Raw genomic sequence first — 19,765 nt, 5'->3', positions numbered from 1 at the left:
GGGAGTCAATCCATGGATTGGACTCTCTAAGTCGGAGCTGAAGGAAAAGCTTGCCACATGGGTGAAAAACATCGAGACAGCCCCATTAAAACCAATGCAGAAGGTAGAAATCTTGAAAAGATATGCAATCCCACAGGTGATATACGCGGCAGATCATGCTGGAGTGAACACCTCATACCTCCAAGCCCTAGACCTAACAATTAGATCAGCAGTGAAGAGCTGGCTTCACTTACCTCCCAGCACATGTGACACCATCCTTTATACCAACACAAGCGATGGCGGGTTAGGAATTGCATGGCTGGCGAGTCAAATTCCAAGCATACAAGCTCGCCGATTGCATAGGGTTGCCCAATCCTCCGATTACATCACAAAATCTATCGTTCTTGAAGAGGGGATTCAGAAAGAATATGACAGAGTCTGGATCGCCGCGGGAGGAAAGGCCGATAAAATTCCATCAATCGGAGAAGAACCCCCGATGACAATTCCGGTGACACTGGGAGGCGGCGAGGCTTCATCTGAATGGGAAATGTCATCACCCAAAACCATATATCCGATTTCTAGTAAGTGGAGAAAAAGAGAGTTAGAAAATTGGGCCAATCTAAGATCACAAGGCCGCGGTATAAAGAACTTTGAAAATGATAACATTAGTAATGATTGGCTTGTTCACTATCGCAATATTCCCCACAGAAAACTTTTAACAGCGATACAGCTACGGGCCAATGTCTACCCCACGAGGGAGTATTTGGCGCATGGGCTGGGAGAAGGAGTTCCAAAGGGGTGCAGGCATTGTCCTTCAGAATGGGAAACTTGTTCGCACATAATCGGATACTGCCCGGTGGTTCAAGAAGCCCGGATCCGCAGACATAACATCATATGCGGAATGCTGGCTGAGGAGGCCAAGAGACTGGGGCAGTTAGTTTATAACGAACCAAACTTCAGAGATAAGAACAATGAACTCTTCAAGCCAGATTTGATCTTTGTTAAGGAACATCGGGCCAAAGTAGTGGATGTAACTATTCGCTATGAAAGTGGACTATCATCTCTAGACGACGCCGCGGCAGAGAAAGTCCGAAAATATCGACATCTAAAAGAACAAGTGCAAGAGATGACCAACACCGAAGATGTGGAGTTTGTAGGATTTCCAATCGGCGCTAGAGGGAAGTGGTACAAAGGCAATGAGAGCTTCCTTGCCGACCTGGGACTCTCGACCAGCCGCTTAAAAAGGACAGCGAGACTCCTTTCACAAAAGGCACTCCCGTCCTCTGTGGACATACTTCACATCTTTGCCAGCAAAGGCAAGGATGTGTAACTATAATATGACTTTACACACTATGATTTTGTATATACAAAGTCCTTCTTCGGAAGGCAACAGTAAAATTCTTCACACAGACGACTTGGAGCTTGCTCTGTCTTCTGTACCGTTGAATTTTGCTCTTGCCCGGCTCCCATGTGGTCGAGCCTGGATAGTTGGGACATGAGATCTGGTCCCCAAATGACACTCACCGAAATTTGACTCGGGCGGACGGGCCGCCTACCAATCCCAACCCGGAAAAGGTGCCATGAAATATTTCATGGTTCAATAATAGCCAAAAAAAAAAAATGAGGCCACAGTTACTAACCGGGCTTAGCTGCAGAGGTCACACCTCCTCGTGGTCCCGCTGGATGCCCATTCGTGGGTAACCGAGTTGACCTCTGCCCCAGTGTGTTATTCGGTGCTATAGTTACTTCCTCCCTGTCGACTGGAATCACCGACCACTCAATAGTAATTTCAGGTTAATCAAAATTTATTCGACCACGAACTAGTAAAATAGTCGTGAGTCCAAAGCCCTTGGCCTGAGGGCTAACATAAGGCATATCAGGTGAACTTGGGGGCTGGTTCATCTGGTGATATCCTGAACCCCCGCAGTCATGCTGGACAACCTGATAAAGTTTTCGGTTGTGAACTACGTCTCGGTGGCCACCCAGACAGGGGAAATCCTCCAGGAAATGGCAAGGGCATGCCCTGCGAGAATAACACCAGAGGAGGTGGTCCACCTAACCCCGAATTTGACCTTTTATAACTCGGACATGACCGGTTGGGAAGGGACTTGTCCCGACCCAACCTTGAATTGCACTAAAGAACTGCCAGAGGTTTATGAGGCCTTGGAACCTGTTGAATCATCACCAATGATCGGGGCTGAAAAAGCGCCAGAGGAAGATATGACAGACATGGAACCAAGAACTCCCTCCGGCCCTGCAATTCTACCAATAAATACTATAAATCCCATCCTTGATGCAATGGGGGGAATGACTGATGTGGGAACACCAGTTGTGAAGATCCCAGATCAACATCCAGCATGTCCTTGCTGTGGTATCAGGATGGGGAAAGTTGCGGCTCTAATCAATCATCTCAAGAGAGCCCACGGTCAGCAACGAATCCTCTTTCAGTGCTCCCATTGTGGGAGGACAAATATCAAACACCACAGTATTGCCTGCCACTTCCCGAAATGCCAGGGAGCTCCAGATACGCAGAATCAGGAAGAAGCCCCGGAGGAACCTGGAATATGGCACTGTGGGGAATATAATCGAAAATTTAAAACCAAGAGCGGCATATCACAGCATAAAAGACTTATGCACCCACTAACTAGAAATCTGGAGTGGATTGAAGCAACTCGACCGAAGGAAAAAAGCCTGCGAGGAATGCACAAGAGCTGCTGGACAGAGGAAGAGACAGCTCTACTGCTAAAATTGGAAGAGAAGTTTAAGACCGAGCGCTTCGTCAACAAACTGATCAGGGAGCATTTGCCCACAAAAACGGCGAAGCAGATCAGTGACAAAAGACGGCAGCTTGCGGCTAGTGCCAAGACTGCGGCACTGCCTAGAAGAGCAGCAATAGAGTGCGGTGGGGAGCCCCCGGCAGAGAAGGAAAGGAATGCGAGGATAAGAATGGAATATAGAAAGATTATAACAGAGAGGATACGGGCAGGTTCCTTACCAACAAGCCAAATGGTTGCATACAAGAGGATCGTAGAGGATGGAGAGGAAGCCCGGAGAATCATCGAAGCGTCGGCAGAAGAGTGGCTGACACAGCTGGCGGGGCAGATCGCTGCAACAAAATTGAAACAAAGAAGAAAGCACCAAGTAAAACCCGCACCTGTGAGGGAGGAAAGGAGATGGATAAAGAACAGGGAAGTGAGAATAGGATTATACCTGCGATACCAGCGGCTCTTTGAGATAGATCGCAAGAAGCTCGCTGGTATCATTCTGGATAACATCGAGGCACTGAAGTGCCCCCTTCCAATGAGCGAGCTATATGGCTCGTTTCAGAGGAAATGGGAAGAGGGATCCCCATTTGCTGGCTTGGGTGCTTTCCGGAGTGCTGGAATAGCGGAAAACTCTGCATTCAAAGAAATGATCTCCTCAAAGGAGGTCATGAAGAACATCGCGGAAATGAATAAGAACTCCGCACCTGGACCAGATGGTCTCTTCCTGAGGGACATTATTAAAAAGGACCCTCAGGGGAGCCAATTGGCTGAATTGTTCAACCTGTGGCTGCTGGCTGGAAGGATCCCAGATGGGATCAAAGAATGTAGAACGATTTTAATACCAAAATCCGCGGATCCGAGTAAGATCGAGGACATGAATAATTGGCGGCCTATTACCATCGGGTCGTAATCTTAAGACTGTTCTCACAGATCTCAACAGCACTGCTGCGGCGAGCCTGTCCAATTAACAGCCGCCAAAGAGGGTTTATTGCTGCCCCAGGCTGTGCAGAAAATTTAAAGCTCCTGCAAGTGCTCATCAGGCACGCCAAGAAAGATCACAAGACGCTGGTGGTTGTCTTTGCGGACCTGGCAAAAACCTTTGATTCGGTCAATCATCATCACATCCTGGAGGTCCTCCGACAGAAGGGCGTTGACGATCATATAATTGACATCATCACCGACTCATATAACAACTGTGCAACCAGGCTTGAGATAGGGGAAACCTGCTCTGAAAAGATTAAGATCCTCACCGGGGTATGTGGTATGTGCTAATTTGTTACATCAGCAAGAAACAGCCTTGGGAACATCTGTGGGAACATCCTACACCCTGTGGCGGGGGGCATGTACCCCGCCTGAGAAAATGGAGTTGAGCTAGCGAAGCGGTAATGTTAGTTTAGATAGCCTAATATGGCGCACAATGCAGAGGAAGACTCCAGCCTTCATCCCCACGACCACCAGAGGGCTGAAGAAGACCCCCTAGCAACTGCCGGCGCAACCGCAGAAGTTACGGGAAGTGCCATGTATACCCGGAACTGGAATCGCATATAAGGAGACTGTGGGGGGGGGGTTGGTTGGTGGAGCAGGAGACTCCCCGGCCGCCCAGCGCTGTTTTGCTTACTTGTGACTTGCTCAATTATTCTATTAAATTGGGATTTATGCAACCCGGCCCGAGTGGTTGTCAATTTGTCACGTTTACCTATAACAATTTTGGTGCCGTGACTCGGATGCAGGTCTCCCTGGTTTCGGGACTCTGACTCAGGGGAGGCGCCCCATCTTCGGATGGCCCCTGAGTGGGTAGTTCCCCTACCACAACCTGTATTTCCGAACCCTAAATCAGGACAAGTAAGCAAAAGAACTGCAGTACCCCGTAAACTTTGTGCACGAAGATCCGAACGAAGACTCAGGACTGAGTGAGTATTGGTATGCGGTTCCGTTCGGTTGGGGTGGGATACCCGGAGCACGTCTGAGTGAGACGTCCCCAGGGGACGGAGTGAGTGTGGACCCTCCAGGAGGGTGATTGCGTAGCGGGGGACCGAAAAGGGGCACCCGTCGGCCGACTGGGCCGCCCACTGCGAAGGGACAACCGTCCTAGCAGTTAAAGACTCGGGTGGTGTGAGTGCGGTCCCCCGAGGAGAGAGAAAGTGACTGGGGTGGGTGCTCCGGAAGACGGGACAGAAAAGGAGCAAGTCTTCTGATCCCATAGAGGGCTTTACGGTACGGTTACCGGATATACCGCCCGATAGCCCTTTAGGATTAGTGATTAAGTATTGGAACGACTGGCCCTCCAGAAAAGGCAAAAGCCGAGAAAAAATGGTATATTACTGTATGCAAGTATGGGGTGGGAAGCAGATTAGAAGAGACCACCTTTTTTGGCCAGTATACGGGTCTTTTGAAAATTGGATATGTCAGGCTCTAACTATATATGTGAATTCAAAAGAGCCCTTTAGTTTAGAAGAAAGCGAGTATGCTAGTTTATGCATAACACCAGATACTCGGACCATGATATTTACCCTGAAAGAGAAAGGTCCGAGGAAGAAAAGCAAAACACTGGAGGAACTTCTCGTTTCTCCTCCCCCCTGTATTCCCTCAGCTCCGGCTAAAACCCAACACCAGCCCCTCCTCGTAGCCCCTCTCCAACGACCCCAGACCGGGATCTAGACCCTCCTAGTTCCCCAGAAGAAACCCAAAGGGTCACGAGGAGTCAAACGAGGGGAGGTGGGCGATCTGATCAGCTGTACCCCTTGCGAGAACTCCCCATGGGAGGACCGCAGCCGGGGATGGGATTTGTGTCTATGCCCCTGAGTTCAGGGGACGTACGGGATTTTAAGAAAGAAATGGGGAATTTATTAGAAGACCCTTTAGGGGTGGCTGAAAAATTAGATCAGTTTTTAGGTCCTAGCCTTTATACATGGGAGGAATTACAATCCATCTTAAGCATATTATTTACAGTGGAAGAAAGGGAAATGATCCGTAGGGCTGGGATGCGGATTTGGGATCAACAACACCAACAAGGTCCCGCAGCAGATATTAAATGGCCCACCCAACGGCCGGACTGGGACAATCAGAATGCTGAGCATCGGACACATATGTCCGATCTGAGAACCATAATAGTTCAGGGAATCAGGGAATCTGTTCCCAGGGGGCAAAATATTAATAAGGCCTTCATGGAACAACAAAAGAAGGATGAGACACCAACAGAATGGCTCGAAAGACTTAGAAAAAATCTGCAACTTTATTCCGGGGTAGACCCCAGTACCCCTGGGGGACAGGCTCTATTGAAAACACAGTTTGTAGCAAAGGCCTTTCCAGATATCAGAAGAAAGCTAGAGAAGTTAGATGATTGGCAGGATGGGGGCTGGGCGAATTGCTGAGGGAAGCTCAGAAAGTGCATGTGCGGAGGGAAGAGGAAACCCATCGGCGGCAGGCAAAGATTCTGATGGCAGCAGTCCGAGAAGGGCAGAGAGGAATCCAGACACAACCCTCTAGGTCGTATAACAGACCTAAAAGAAAGCCACTTCACCAAGAAGGACAACCCAGGGAAGTTGTGACGAGGGACTTGAGGCAGGTTGAGTGTTTTTATTGCCAGAAAAAAGGGCATCTGAAGAGGAATTGTAAGAAGCGAATGCAGGATGAGCAAATGTTCCAAGAAGATTGGGGGGGGTCAGGGGCTCTATCTGCTGGGGACTCATAAAGGAACCGAGCCCTTGATAAAATTGAAATTGGGTCCCCAGCGACAAGAAGTAGAATTCCTTGTGGATTCTGGGGCAGAAAGATCTACTGTCCAAACGGTACCCTGGGGGTGTAAACCATCCCCAGAGAAATTACAAGTGATAGGAGCTAAGGGAGAACCCTTTAAGGTCCCAGTAATTAAAAATGTGGAAATAGAATCAGACTCTCGATTAAGTGTTGGATCCTTTTTATTAGTTCCCGAAGCTGAACATAATTTACTGGGCCGAGATATGATGGCTGAATTAGGAGTCAATTTAGAAGTAGAGAATCAAGAATTAGTTATAAAATTACGCACCCTTATATTGAGGATGAGGCCAAAATCAACCCTGAAGTTTGGTATACCCCAGAATCAGTAGGGAAACTAGATATTGCTCCCTTTGAAGTGAATATACGGAATCCAGAAATCCCTGTTAGAGTCAAGCAATATCCAATGTCACAGGAAGGGAGGCAAGGACTCCGACCAATAATCCAGAGGCTAATAAATCAAAAGTTACTGGAGCCTTGTATGTCTCCCCATAATACCCCCATACTACCCGTAAAGAAATCAGACGGTACTTATAGATTTGTACAAGACTTAAGATCAAGTGTTTACCCTTAGCCTTGTTGGATATACAAACTCGGCCCAGAACTGACACAGGAGTCTCCGCTTTTGAAATGTTATATGGGATGCCATAAGATTTAGAAATACCAAAAGAACATCCTAAAGTAGAAGAGAGATTATTACAGAAATATATTACAGAGCTTATGAAGAGAAGACAAGAACTGATAAAGAAAGGACTAACAGTACAGAGACCTCCACTAGATGTAGCCATTCACCGAGTTAACCCTGGAGACAAGGTTTTAATTAAAACCTGGAAAGACTCGTCCTTGACTCCCCACTGGGAGGGACCTTTTCTTGTCTTGCTTACCACAGACACTGCTATTCACACTGCAGAGCGAGGATGGACACATGCCAGCAGAATTAAAGGGCCGATCTCAGAATTATCGTGGGAAGCCTTTGGAAACCCGGACAATTTAAAAGTAACCTTTAAGAAGAAACCTGGAATCCTCGATAAGTGAGACCACATTTTGTAAAACCTAACATAGTATTTGTTATAACCCCACATTGTATTTGTTATCCCTTTGTGTGTTATGCATGTAGGGTTTGTAAAGGGAAGTAGTGGACTCATTGTTAGTACGGGTATCTCCCTAGCGGCATTTGCCGCCCTTGTTACGACAAAATTGACTTATTGGACATTAAAAGGTCTTAAGAAAAGATCGGTAGAATGGTGGGAAGCCTTTGTTAAAAGGCCAACATTAAAAACACCAATTGTAGGTGGACCGTGCCGTATGTTGGGTGTCTCTCTCGAAAAAAAAAACCTGGGAAGCCTTTCAAATCAGAAAGGCACATAAAGGAGGTTCCCCTGAAGAATACGGCTGCTGTCGAGAAGACGGTACACCCTGCTGCTCTGAGCAAAAGAGTAGGCAGAGGAGACAGAGACGTATAGAAACTGTGGGGATCGAGGCCGACAAGCCACCTCCTAAGCAGGAATACCTAAAGTGATAAGACCCAGACTCTTTAAAGTCCCAGAGACACTTGGCATCACGGGTCGTCCTTCCAAGGTATTAGGAGTTTGTAAATATCCGTTAACCAAGCCATGGGTCCACTACTCCTCTGGAAGATGATTGTGCTGGGCTTATTAGGAAGACGAATCAAAGGGGAACATAACGTACACCAACCCTTTAAATGGTCATTAATAAGGTGGGAAGATCAAAAAGTGATCTAAGTGCGAAGTGTACCCAGGAACCCTACATTCACACCTACCTTGTGTGAATTGGTACCCATTGAGCCATGTTCGAGTCGAAGAGAGTTCGGGAAACCGTTTTACTTTTGTCCTAGTTCTAATCCTGGGCAAGGATACTGTAACTACCCAAACTCTTATTATTGTGCTTATTGGGGATGTGAAACTGTAGCCTCTGATTGGACTCCAGGAGCAGGGTCAGATAAGCTTTTATCAGTAAAATGGGGGTCTTCTGGGTGTACCCCCCCTAAGGAGGATTTCCAGCTGGGGTATCGGGGAAATCCCCACTATACCCCTCCGGGAACTTGTAAACATTTAGTGATAAATATCACCCGTCCGGAGGATCCGGGATGGTTTTTGGGAAAGACCTGGGGAGTCCGGAACCAATAGAGGTGGATTAATTTTCATAAAGAAAGAAAGTGTACGACCTACTCCTCAAGCAATAGGGCCGAATCTAGTTGTTAAAGGGGTGGAATCAAGAATCAAACCAACGAGTGTGATCATGAATTCGACAAGTATTCCTATGAATCACCCCACCCCGAAAGATACTGTTGTAATCTCGGAAAGTAAAGCCACAGAGAGGGTAGACAATCCTCTGTGGAAGGTTGTGCAAGCAACCTACAAAGTATTAAATGCTACAACCCCTAGTATAACTACCCATTGCTGGTTATGCTACGACATAAGACCCCCTTTTTATGAAGCAATAGGAGTAAATATGACATATACCTTAAGCAGTGATTCCGACTCACATGGTCAATGGGAAGATAAGAAGAAGGGGTTAACCATGGAACAAGTTACGGGAATGGGAATGTGTATTGGCAAAGTACCAAAATCAAAAAGAAAGCTGTGTGGGTCTATAACATTGCAAACCTACACCGCCAAAAATGGAATGATTATTCCCACCAAAGGAACTAGATGGATATGCTCAAAAACGGGCCTAACTCCCTGTGTCTCCCTAAAGGTACTCAGTGGGTCCCCAGAATATTGTATACAAGTGGAAGTAGTTCCAAGGATCTTGTACCATCCAGAAAATGTGATGTACGATCATTGGGACACCCCTCACCCGGTTCGAGTAAAGAGGGAACCATTCACCCCAATTACTATAGCCACCTTACTGGGTCTTGGGGCCGTGGGAGCGGGAACCGGAATCTCCTCCTTAGCGATGCAACAGCAGAGCCTCGGCACCCTACGGGCGGCAGTGGATGAGGACTTGGAACAAATAGAAAAATCCATTACAGCCTTAGAAAAGTCGTTGACATCGCTATCAGAAGTAGTGTTACAGAACAGGAGAGGGATGGACCTCTTATTTTTGCAACAGGGGAGATTGTGTGCAGCCCTAGGAGAAGAATGTTGTTTTTATGCAGATCATACGGGAGTTGTCAGGGATACTATGGCGAAACTGAGAGAAGGCCTTGAAAGGCGTAAAAAGGAAAGAGAAGCCCAGCAAGGGTGGTATGAATCATGGTTCAGTCGTTCTCCCTGGCTAACAACCTTATTGTCTACAATAGCAGGTCCATTAGCTTTACTAGTACTTGTGTTGACCTTTGGGCTGTGTATAGTAAATAAAATAATTAACTTAGCAAAAAGCAGACTCGAAGCTGCCCACCTACTGTTGATAAAAAGTCAATATGAACAACTAAATGAAGATGAGAGTAAGCATAACCCTATGCTCTCCCTGGCACAGGAGGCTGTTGCTCGATTTGATGAACAAATTAAAAGGGACCAAAACAAAAAGGGGGGATTGTGATATGTGCTAATTTGTTGCATCAAAGTGAGAAACAGCCTTGAGAACATCTTGCATTGTGGTATGTGCTAATTTGTTACATCAGCGAGAAACAGCCTTGGGAACATCTGTGGGAACATCCTACAGCCTGTGGTGGGGGGCATGTACCCCGCCTGAGAAAACTGAGTTGAGCTAGCGAAGCGGCAATGTTAGTTTAGATAGCCTAATATGGCACACAATGCAGAGGAAGACTCCAGCCTTCATCCCCACGACCACCAGAGGGCTGAAGAAGACCCCCTAGCAACAGCCGGCGCAACCGCAGAAGTTACGGGAAGTGCCCCGTGTACCCGGAACTGGAATCTCATACAAGGAGACTGTGAGGGGGGGGTTGCGCGCGCCGTTGGTGGAGCAGGAGACTCCCCGGCCGCCCAGCGCTGTTTTGCTTACTTGTGACTTGCTCAATTATTCTATTAAATTGGGATTTATGCAGCCCGGCCCGAGTGGTTGTCAATTTGTCACGTTTACCTATAACATAAGGCATATCAGGTGAACTTGGGGGCTGGTTCATCTGGTGATATCCCGAACCCCTGCAGTCATGCTGGACAACCTGATAAAATTTTCAGTTGTGAACTATGTCTCAGTGGCCACCCAGACAGGGGAAATCCTCCAGGAAATGGCAAGGGCATGCCCTGCGAGAATAACACCAGAGGAGGTGGTCCACCTAACCCAGAATTTGACCTTTTATAACTTGGACGTGACCGGTTGGGAAGGGACTTGTCCCAACCCGACCTTGAATTGCACTAAAGAACTGCCAGAGGTTTATGAGGCCTTGGAACCTGTTGAATCATCACCAATGATCGGGGCTGAAAAAGCGCCAGAGGAAGATGTGATAGACATGGAACCAAGAACTCCCTCCGGCCCTGCAATTCTACCAATAAATACTATAAATCCCATCCTTGATGCAACGGGGGGAATGACTGATGTGGGAACACCAGTCGTGAAGATCCCAGATCAACATCCAGCATGTCCTTGCTGTGGTATCAGGATGGGGAAAGTTGCGGCTCTAGTCAATCATCTCAAGAGAGCCCACGGTCAGCAACGAATCCTCTTTCAGTGCTCCCATTGTGGGAGGACAAATATCAAACACCACAGTATTGCCTGCCACTTCCCGAAATGCCAGGGAGCTCCAGATACGCAGAATCAGGAAGAAGCCCCGGAGGAACCTGGAATATGGCACTGTGGGGAATGTAATCGAAAATTTAAAACCAAGAGCGGCATATCACAGCATAAAAGACTTATGCACCCACTAACTAGGAATCTGGAGCGGACTGAAGCAACTCGACCGAAGGAAAAAAGCCTGCGAGGAATGCACAAGAGCTGCTGGACAGAGGAAGAGACAGCTCTACTGCTAAAATTGGAAGAGTAGTTTAAGACCGAGCGCTTCGTCAACAAACTGATCGGGGAGCATTTGCCCACAAAAACGGCGAAGCAGAGCAGTGACAAAAGATGGCAGCTTGCGGCTAGTGCCAAGACTGCGGCACCGCCTAGAAGAGCAGCAATAGAGCGCGGTGGGGAGCCCCCAGCAGAGAAGGAAAGGAATGCGAGGATAGGAATGGAATATAGAAAGATTATAACAGAGAGGATACGGGCAGGTTCCTTACCGACAAGCCAAATGGTTGCATACAAGAGGATTGTAGAGGATGGAGAGGACGTCCGGAGAATCATCGAAGCGTCGGCAGAAGAGTGGCTGACACAGCTGGCAGGAAAGATCGCCGCAACAAAATTGAAACAAAGAAGAAAGCACCAAGTAAAACCCGCACCTGTGAAGAAGGAAAGGAGATGGATAAAGAACAGGGCAGTGAGAAGGGGATTATACCTGCGATACCAGCAGCTCTTTGAGATAGATTGCAAGAAGCTCGCTGGTATCATTCTGGATAACATCGAGGCACTGAAGTGCCCCCTTCCAATGAGCGAGCTATATGGCTCGTTTCAGAGGAAATGGGAAGAGGGATCCCCATTTGCTGGCTTGGGTGCTTTCCGGAGTGCTGGAATAGCGGAAAACTCTGCATTCAAAGAAATGATCTCCTCAAAGGAGGTCCTGAAGAACATCGCGGAAATGAATAAGAACTCCGCTCCCGGACCAGACGGCCTGTCCCTGAGGGACGTTATTAAAAAGGACCCTCAGGCTTGAGATAGGGGAAACCTGTTCTGAAAAGATTAAGATCCTCACCGGGGTAAAGCAAGGTGATCTGATGTCCTCATTACTAGTCAATTTAGCAGTAGACCCATTATTATGTAAACTAGAAGAGATCAAAGAAGGATTTAAATACGGTAGCAGCTCGATATCATCATTAGCATTCACAGATGATCTGGTCCTACTCAGCGACTCATGGGAGGGCATGCAGAAGAATATCCAAGTGGTGGAAGAATTCTGTCATGCTACAGGGCTGAAGGTGCAAGCTAAGAAATGCCATGGGTTCATGGTAAGGCCCACAAAAGATTCTTATACAGTTAATAACTGTGACCCGTGGGAAATTGAAGGGGCTCAACTCCATATAATTGAGCCTGGCAGCTCCGAGAAATATTTGGGCCTGGGAGTAGACCCGTGGGTCGGACTCTCGAAGCCAGAGTTGAAAGAAAAGCTTGACACCTGGGTGAAAAACATCGGGACAGCCCCGTTAAAACCACTGCAGAAAGCAGAAATCTTGAACAGGTATGCAGTCCCACGGGTGCTGTATGCAGCAGATCATTCTGGTGTGAATGCCTCATACCTCCAGACCCTGGACCTTGCCATTAGATCGGCAGTGAAGAGCTGGCTTCACTTACCCCCCAGTACATGTGACACCATCTTATATGCCAGCAAAAGTGATGGCGGCTTAGGAATTGTGCGGCTGGCGAGCCAAATTCCAAATATACAGGCTCGCTGGTTGCATCGAGTTGCCCAGTCCTCTGATATCATCACGAGAACTATTGTTCTCGAAGAGGGGATCCAGAGGGAATACAACAAGGTACGGATCGCCGCTGGAGGAAGGGCTGATAAGATTCCATCGATCGGAGAGGAACTCCCGATGACAATTCCGGTTGCACTGGGAGGCGGCGAGGCTTCATCCGAATGGGAGATGTCATCACCCAGAGTCATCTATCCGGTTCCTAGCAAGTGGAGAAAAAGAGAGTTAGAAAATTGGGCCAATCTAAGATCACAAGGCCGCGGTATAAAGAACTTTGAGAATGATAACATCAGTAATGATTGGCTTGTACACTATCGGGGTATTCCCCACAGGAAGCTATTAACAGCAATACAGCTGCGGGCCAATGTCTATCCCACTAGGGAGTATTTGGCACGGGGGCTGGGAGAACTGTTCCAAAGGGGTGCTGGCATTGTCCTGCGGAGTTGGAAACTTGTTCCCATATTATCGGATACTGCCCGGCGGTTCAGGAGGCCCAGATTCGCAGACATAACATCTTGTGTGGAATGCTGGCTGAAGAGGCCAAGAGACTGGGGTGGTTGGTGTATATCGAACTGAACCTCAGGGATAACAACAATGAACTCTTTCAGCCGGATTTGGTTGTAGTTAAGGAGCACCGGGCGAAAGTAGTGGATGTAACTGTTCGCTACGAAAGTGGTTTGTCATCTCTAGGTGACGCCACGGCAGAGAAAGTCCGGAAATATCAACATCTGGAAGAACAAGTGAAGGAAATGACGAATGCGGGAGAGGTGGAGTTCTTGGGATTCCCGATTGGCACTAGAGGGAAGCGGTATAAAGGCAACGAGAGTCTCCTCACCGACCTTGGACTCTCTGCCAGCCTCTTGAGGATTATAGCGAGACTCTTTTCACAAAGGGCGCTCCTGTCCTCGGTGGACATACTCCACATCTTTACAAGTAAAGGTAAGGATGTGTAATTTCTTTTGATTGGCTTATATACTGTGACTTTGTATATACAAAGTCCGTCTTCAGAAGGCAACAGTAAAATTCTTCACACAGACGACATGGGGCTTGCTCTGTCTTCTGTACTGCTGAATTTTGCTCTTGCCCGGCTCTCTTGTGGTTGAGCCTGGATAATTGTGACACGGGATCTAGTCCCCAGATGATGCGCACCAAATTTGACTCGGGCGGAGGGGCTGCCTACCAAGCCCAACTCGGAAAAGGTGCCATGGAATGTTCCATGGTTCAATAATAGCCAAATGCCTCATCATCTAATTAGTGACGCGCAGGAATGGATGAACGAGATTCCCACTGTCCCTACCTACTATCCAGCAAAACCACAGCCAAGGGAACGGGCTTGGCGGAATCAGCGGGGAAAGACGACCCTGTTGAGCTTGACTCTAGTCTGGCGCTGTGAAGAGACATGAGAGGTGTAGAATAAGTGGGAGGCCCCACGCGCGCGCGACCCATACCGCGGCCCAGCCGCCAGTGAAATACCACTACTCTGATCGTTTTTTCCACTTACCCGGTGAGGCAGGGGGGCGAGCCCCGAAGGGCTCTCGCTTCTGGCGCCAAGCACCTGGCGCATGCTGGGTGCAACCCGCTCCAGGGACAGCGTCAGGTGGGGAGTTTGACTGGAGTGGTACACCTGTCAAACCGTAACGCAGGTGTCTTAAGGCGAGCTCAGGGAGGACAGAAACCTCCCATGGAGCAGAAGGGCAAAAGCTCGCTTGATCTTGATTTTCAGTCAATCACTCCCGTCTTTTTTTTTTTTTTTTTTTTCTCCTTTCCCTCCGCTGCTCGGGAGCGGGTTGATCTGGTGACCCACGAGTGGCTGCCAACAGGCAGGCAGCAGCAGCAGGTCGACCTCCGGCGCAAACTCTGCCCAGGCGGCAGGCTGCGGGGTAAACGTGCTGCCCCACTCGCCCGCTCCGGACGTGGCGACTAATCCGCCGGGCCGAGGGCCAGCCCGAATGCGTGGGTCCGGGGGTAGACCTGGTGTCTCTCTGCCCACTTCTTTTTTTTTTCTTTCCCCCCGCCCTCCCCCGGCATTAGCAGGTAGTCCTGTTGCCTCTATACCGGGGCGGGTGGTCTGGCGGCCTTTTCCCTGGGGAGGGCGCCCGCCCGAATGCGCAGGTCCCGGGGTAGACCTGGTGTCGCGGGAACTTCCCCCCCCTTCGGGGGGGGGGTGGTAGACCTGGTGCCCCTCTCCCGGGGCGGCGCAGAGTGCTCGTCAAGGCCCGGCTGGCGGGGACGGGACGGGGACGGCCGTTTTTAACGGTTCCGGCGTGCGGGCTCGGGGGTCGACCTCGTCATGCCGCACCCTCTGCCCTGCGGGGCCCCCCCCCCCACCTCGGAGCTGCAGGTTGCCGGCCTGGTACGCCCTTCCCCGTGTGGCGGGCCGTGCGGGGCGGGGGGGGGGGGATGTCGGCGGAAAAGGGTGGCGCGCGCGGGCGCGGAAGCTACTTCCCTGAGCGCCCGGAGAAAAAGCCCGCGAGTCCCTGGGCGGCGGCCGGGGGGAGGGGGGGGCGGCGCGAAGTTCCAAGTTTCTTCCTCAGCCCCCAGCAACGCGCCATCCCCGAAGCTTCGGAATGCAACGGTCGGGGCCGGCCAGCGAAGGGAGCGAGCAGGCGACAACGAATGGGAGGGGAGGCAGAGGGGCCCCGGGGGGGGGTGGTAGTGCCGGGGGAAAGAGAAAGACAGACACACAGTGCCCGCAATGGTGCGGATTCGTGCACGAGCACCCTCCCCTTACCGCGGGGCCGCGGGACTCCTACCTTGCGAAGGAGCGAGCGCAGCAGGACTCCCAGCGAGGTCCGGTCGCCGCGGGGAAGGGGGGGGAGGGGGTTGGGCGCTGTCGCGGGTTGTCGGCGGGCGACGGGCGCGTGCGGCACCTGCTTCCCCCAGCGCCCGGCCAAGATGGCGGGTCCCGGCGGGCCGGCGCCACCCCGCCCTCCCCGCCCCGCCGCCGTGCGCCTGCGCGGATGGCGGGGGGGGGGGGCGCTGCGGGGGAGAGAGGCGAAGGGAGGGGCCCTGGGGGCCCCCCTGCTGCTGCTGCCGCCTCGGGACGCCGGTCAGCTTGGGGTCAGGGATTCTTCCTCAGCCCCTAGCGACGTGCTGGCCACGAGGTTTAGGAACGGCCGGGGCCGGGCATTGAAGGGAACGCGAGGGAGCAAGCAGGAGACGAGGAAAGGGGAGAGGGTGTTTGGGGGGGGAGGGCACGGGGCCGGCTGGCCGACCGATAATAAAAGAACAATAGAAAGAAACGGCGGGGGGTGGGGGAAGTAAAAGAAAGAAGAGAAAACACCACCGCCACCACCAGCGAAAAGAACCGCGCGCGGGAAAAGCAAGCCCAAACGGCCACTGCAGCAGCCTGCATTCGTAAACGAGCCCCTTCCCCTGCCCTAGCAGGTCAGGTCGGGGGGTGGGGGAAGCACACGGTCACATTCCAGTCTGTGACTATAGTCAATTCATCTTATCCTTCACAGAGTGGTGGTAGGGTCACCTATTGCCTCTGTGCCATAACTAGTGTATTGATAATTTATGTGCTTACAGGTCCGCAGCAAGCAAAGGGTTTTTAGCATAAAGTATTGCTATTAATTATGTACTAATTTGTATGTCTTGGGTGGTTGAACTCAGGTTGTTTTATCGTGCAGCAAACCTTTGCATACAATATGATTATAAGCAATAGACATCATAACGTTAGAGTTAGTAAAATCACGACTGGATGGAGCATGAGATTAAAACTTCCCATTGCTGTGGGTGACCGTCCGAGAAGAGTTTCCCACCAATGATGTTCTCCATCTTTTTTCACTCTTTCCAGAACATGGCGCCTCTCTTCTGCATCATGACAAACAGTGATTAGGGTTCTTTGTCCATTGTTTTGGATGCCTTTCAGCAGTTGACACAGGTCATCCTGTTGTAGTAGTTTTTTCACCAATGTAAGTTTCATTCCGATGAGGGTAGGCAATAAATCTCAATTTAATATATAATTAGATTGTAACAACTGATGAGACGTAACAGGAGCTGAATAAGTAAAATTGCATCCCATAATTTCAGTAAAGTTACAAACAAATGTTTGAGTGCTTGCTTGTATCTACAGTAATGTTATCTCCAAGTATAAAATCACAAAGGGTTCTCATACAAACACGTCCTTTTCCAAGATATGCAAGTACAATTTCAGGGGTTTCATCTGGATCTCTTTCAAAATGACAAGGTCATTTTGTGTCAAGACAAATGTCTTGGGCTTTGGTGGTATTCCTCTCACAAATAAATCCTCGTTCCCATACAACACATGCGTTAACATCAATGGTTTGCCATTTGTTTCCGTTTTGTTAGGCCCATAGTCGAAGTTCTAACGCATAGTGTATAGTGCCATTATGATTCAATCCCAGCACAATGATTGGGTATATGGTGTATACTGAAGCACTGTGTATCGTTAAGACAAAGGCTGTGGCCTTATTGTTGATGGGGTCATAAGGAAAATGGACTAAATGCCACCAAGGTTGGGAGTCTTTTTCAAATTTAGTTGCATTATCACAAATTACCTTTCGAATTTCAGTGGGTAAGGTGCCTCTTCGCCTTCTCTTATAATTGCTGCTGCCATAGATTACATCCAGAGTTGAGCTTGGATACAACTAAGAGCTAGAGAAACATTATCTTGGGCTACACCAAGTGCATCCACAATCAATTGGTGGTCTTTTTCATTAATCCTTTCCCACTGAGGCAATATGTCAGACAGGAGCCATTGATTAGTACTCAGTGCTAACAGGGAAGATCGTAGTGGGTGTTCCAATTTATTTCAATCACCCATTGCAGTGCTTAGTTTATTTATGAGCACTTCCGCATCTATGCTATTCAAGACTCCCAGTCCAGTCCCTAAAATTCTGGTTGCATCTCTCTGTGTTCGTTTTGGGGAGGTGAGGATTTATCCATGTAGCCAAGATGACCATCCTGCATAGGATGTGCTTAGGAATTGTGAGCATGTGGGCTTTACAGCAGAGATATTAATTTGCATTCATAATTCTACTCGCTTGAGTGACTGGGAAGGGTTGAATAGGACCCGTTGTTGGCTTACATATTTGATGGCATAGGGTCTGATTTCTGAAATCTGTGGGGATAGCTTTTTCTCATCCTTTTTAACAGCAGAGGTATTTATGCTGGGGGGAAAGGTTCTTCTTCTCATCTTGTTGGATGCTGCAAAACAAAAAGGTAGAATAGACTCATCTCGGTGGGGTTTTCTGGACAGGTTACCCCTTTAAAAAGAAGGAAAAATCCATCATGCACTAATTCTGTGTTTTGTACTGCTGTTACCAGTAGCTTCCTATCTATATATTGGTACAGTTTCACATCTTGAGAGAGTGAGATTGTCTGTAAAAACTTCGCAAGTGCGGCATAAGCAATTCTGTGTGAATGTCCATACCCCTGTGGGAGTCTGTTAAAGGTATATTGTATTCCCTCCCAAGTGAAAGCAAACTTCTCTTTATCCTCCTCCTGCAAGGGGACCATAAAGAACATAGCTTTCACATCTAGCACCGCCATCCATGGGTATGCAGCTGCTTGTAAAGTAGCTGTTAAGTTTGCAATATTTGGTACAGCAGCTGTTAGTGGGGCTGTATCAGCACTCAGGTGCCGATAATCAGTTGTCAAATGCCACTTCCCATCTGGTTTCTGAACTGGCCAGACAGGGCCAGACATGGGGCGTGGGTTCTGGAGATAATCTGTCATTTCTGCAAGTCAGCTGTGGCTTCAGAAATTCCATTTTGTGCCACAGCAGAAATTGGATATTGCAGTATGCTAGTAATTTTTGAATCAGGGAGTGCAGGGGCTGCGTCAAGTACACTCACTGCAGCCTCCCTATTTCTACTGGGGTTGGAGTCGAAGTCTGAGCTGAAGGACCACGCACTGTCGTCTGGCAGGCTCCAGGTTCATCCATTTAAAGCAGCAAAACCTACAAATTTTTTTCATTGTGATCTTTAACTGCAAAGCCAGTAGTCAACATGCGCCTCTCACCTGGGAGCCATAAATTAACCTTGGCAGTTTGGCACACAACACTTGCTCTGTTCACACCAGTAATTTTAACTCTTTGCCATCCGGATCGCACACCCATCCCCATCTTCTTGGCATTTTGTTGTGTTAGTATTGAAATTTGTGCTCCCCTATCTATTAAAAACTTCACCAATTGTCATTGAGGACCGACTGGAATCAAGATATATGGGCCATTATCACTTATCCACGGATAAGCCTCCACTTGCTGGACAGGCAGACCCAATTGCCTTCCGGGCATTACTTGCCTTTTTGCTTCATGCCCTGCAATTCTTCCCTAAGGGGGAGGAAGGGATTGTCTCTCTCTCTCTCTGGGAGCTGGCACCAGAGGAGTCAAAGTACGTTCCTTCCTTTCGCCATTATCTCATTTCTGGAATGCTTCAGTCAGACTCAAGATAATGCCAGTAGACTGACCTTGAATCACAACTCTGGGAATGCCTAGGGCTAAGGCTTTCCTCCACAATCCATTTCTCCATTCTCGAGATTCTGTTTGTGGGTCTTTAGGCTTACTTCCCTTCGATCTAGTTTCTGTTCCCCATGGGGGTATCACTGGTCTCACCCTACGATCTCCTCCACGGGACTTCAGGTTCCTGTTCTCATCTGATGGATCTTCCCAGCCCATTTCACGGCTGTGGTTAACAATGCCGTGTATTAATACTGCCCATGTAGGGAGTTGCCTGCGGGGGGGTATGTGGCGGGGTGTTGTTATCACCTAGTCTTTCACTGTATTCTGTGTCTCTTCTTATCTCATCCTAATTTATAATTAAATAGGGTTTAAGAATTGCTGGGGCTCCTCTAATGAGTGGTTTTAACACTGCC

General features: G+C 49.0%; 1 protein-coding gene across 1 annotated transcript in view; it reads right to left on the bottom strand.

Moving 5' to 3' along the window:
* LOC136996518 (SUN domain-containing protein 3-like) overlaps positions 1 to 11,792 on the bottom strand; it is a 390,273-nt gene extending 378,481 nt beyond the window's left edge. The window contains exons 1-2 of the mRNA XM_067317439.1: positions 11,639 to 11,792; positions 2,975 to 3,085 (exon numbers count right to left, since the gene is read on the bottom strand). Of these exons, the coding sequence (XP_067173540.1) occupies positions 2,975 to 3,085; positions 11,639 to 11,702 (175 nt within the window). The 5' untranslated portion in view covers positions 11,703 to 11,792. The remainder of the gene's footprint in view (positions 1 to 2,974; positions 3,086 to 11,638) is intronic.
* Between the last annotated feature and the right edge of the window lie 7,973 nt (positions 11,793 to 19,765).

Source organism: Apteryx mantelli, unplaced genomic scaffold (assembly GCF_036417845.1).
Source record: "Apteryx mantelli isolate bAptMan1 unplaced genomic scaffold, bAptMan1.hap1 HAP1_SCAFFOLD_40, whole genome shotgun sequence".
In the NCBI taxonomy this organism is placed as follows: domain Eukaryota; kingdom Metazoa; phylum Chordata; class Aves; order Apterygiformes; family Apterygidae; genus Apteryx; species Apteryx mantelli.
This window is presented reverse-complemented; position numbering and strand designations above follow the sequence as displayed.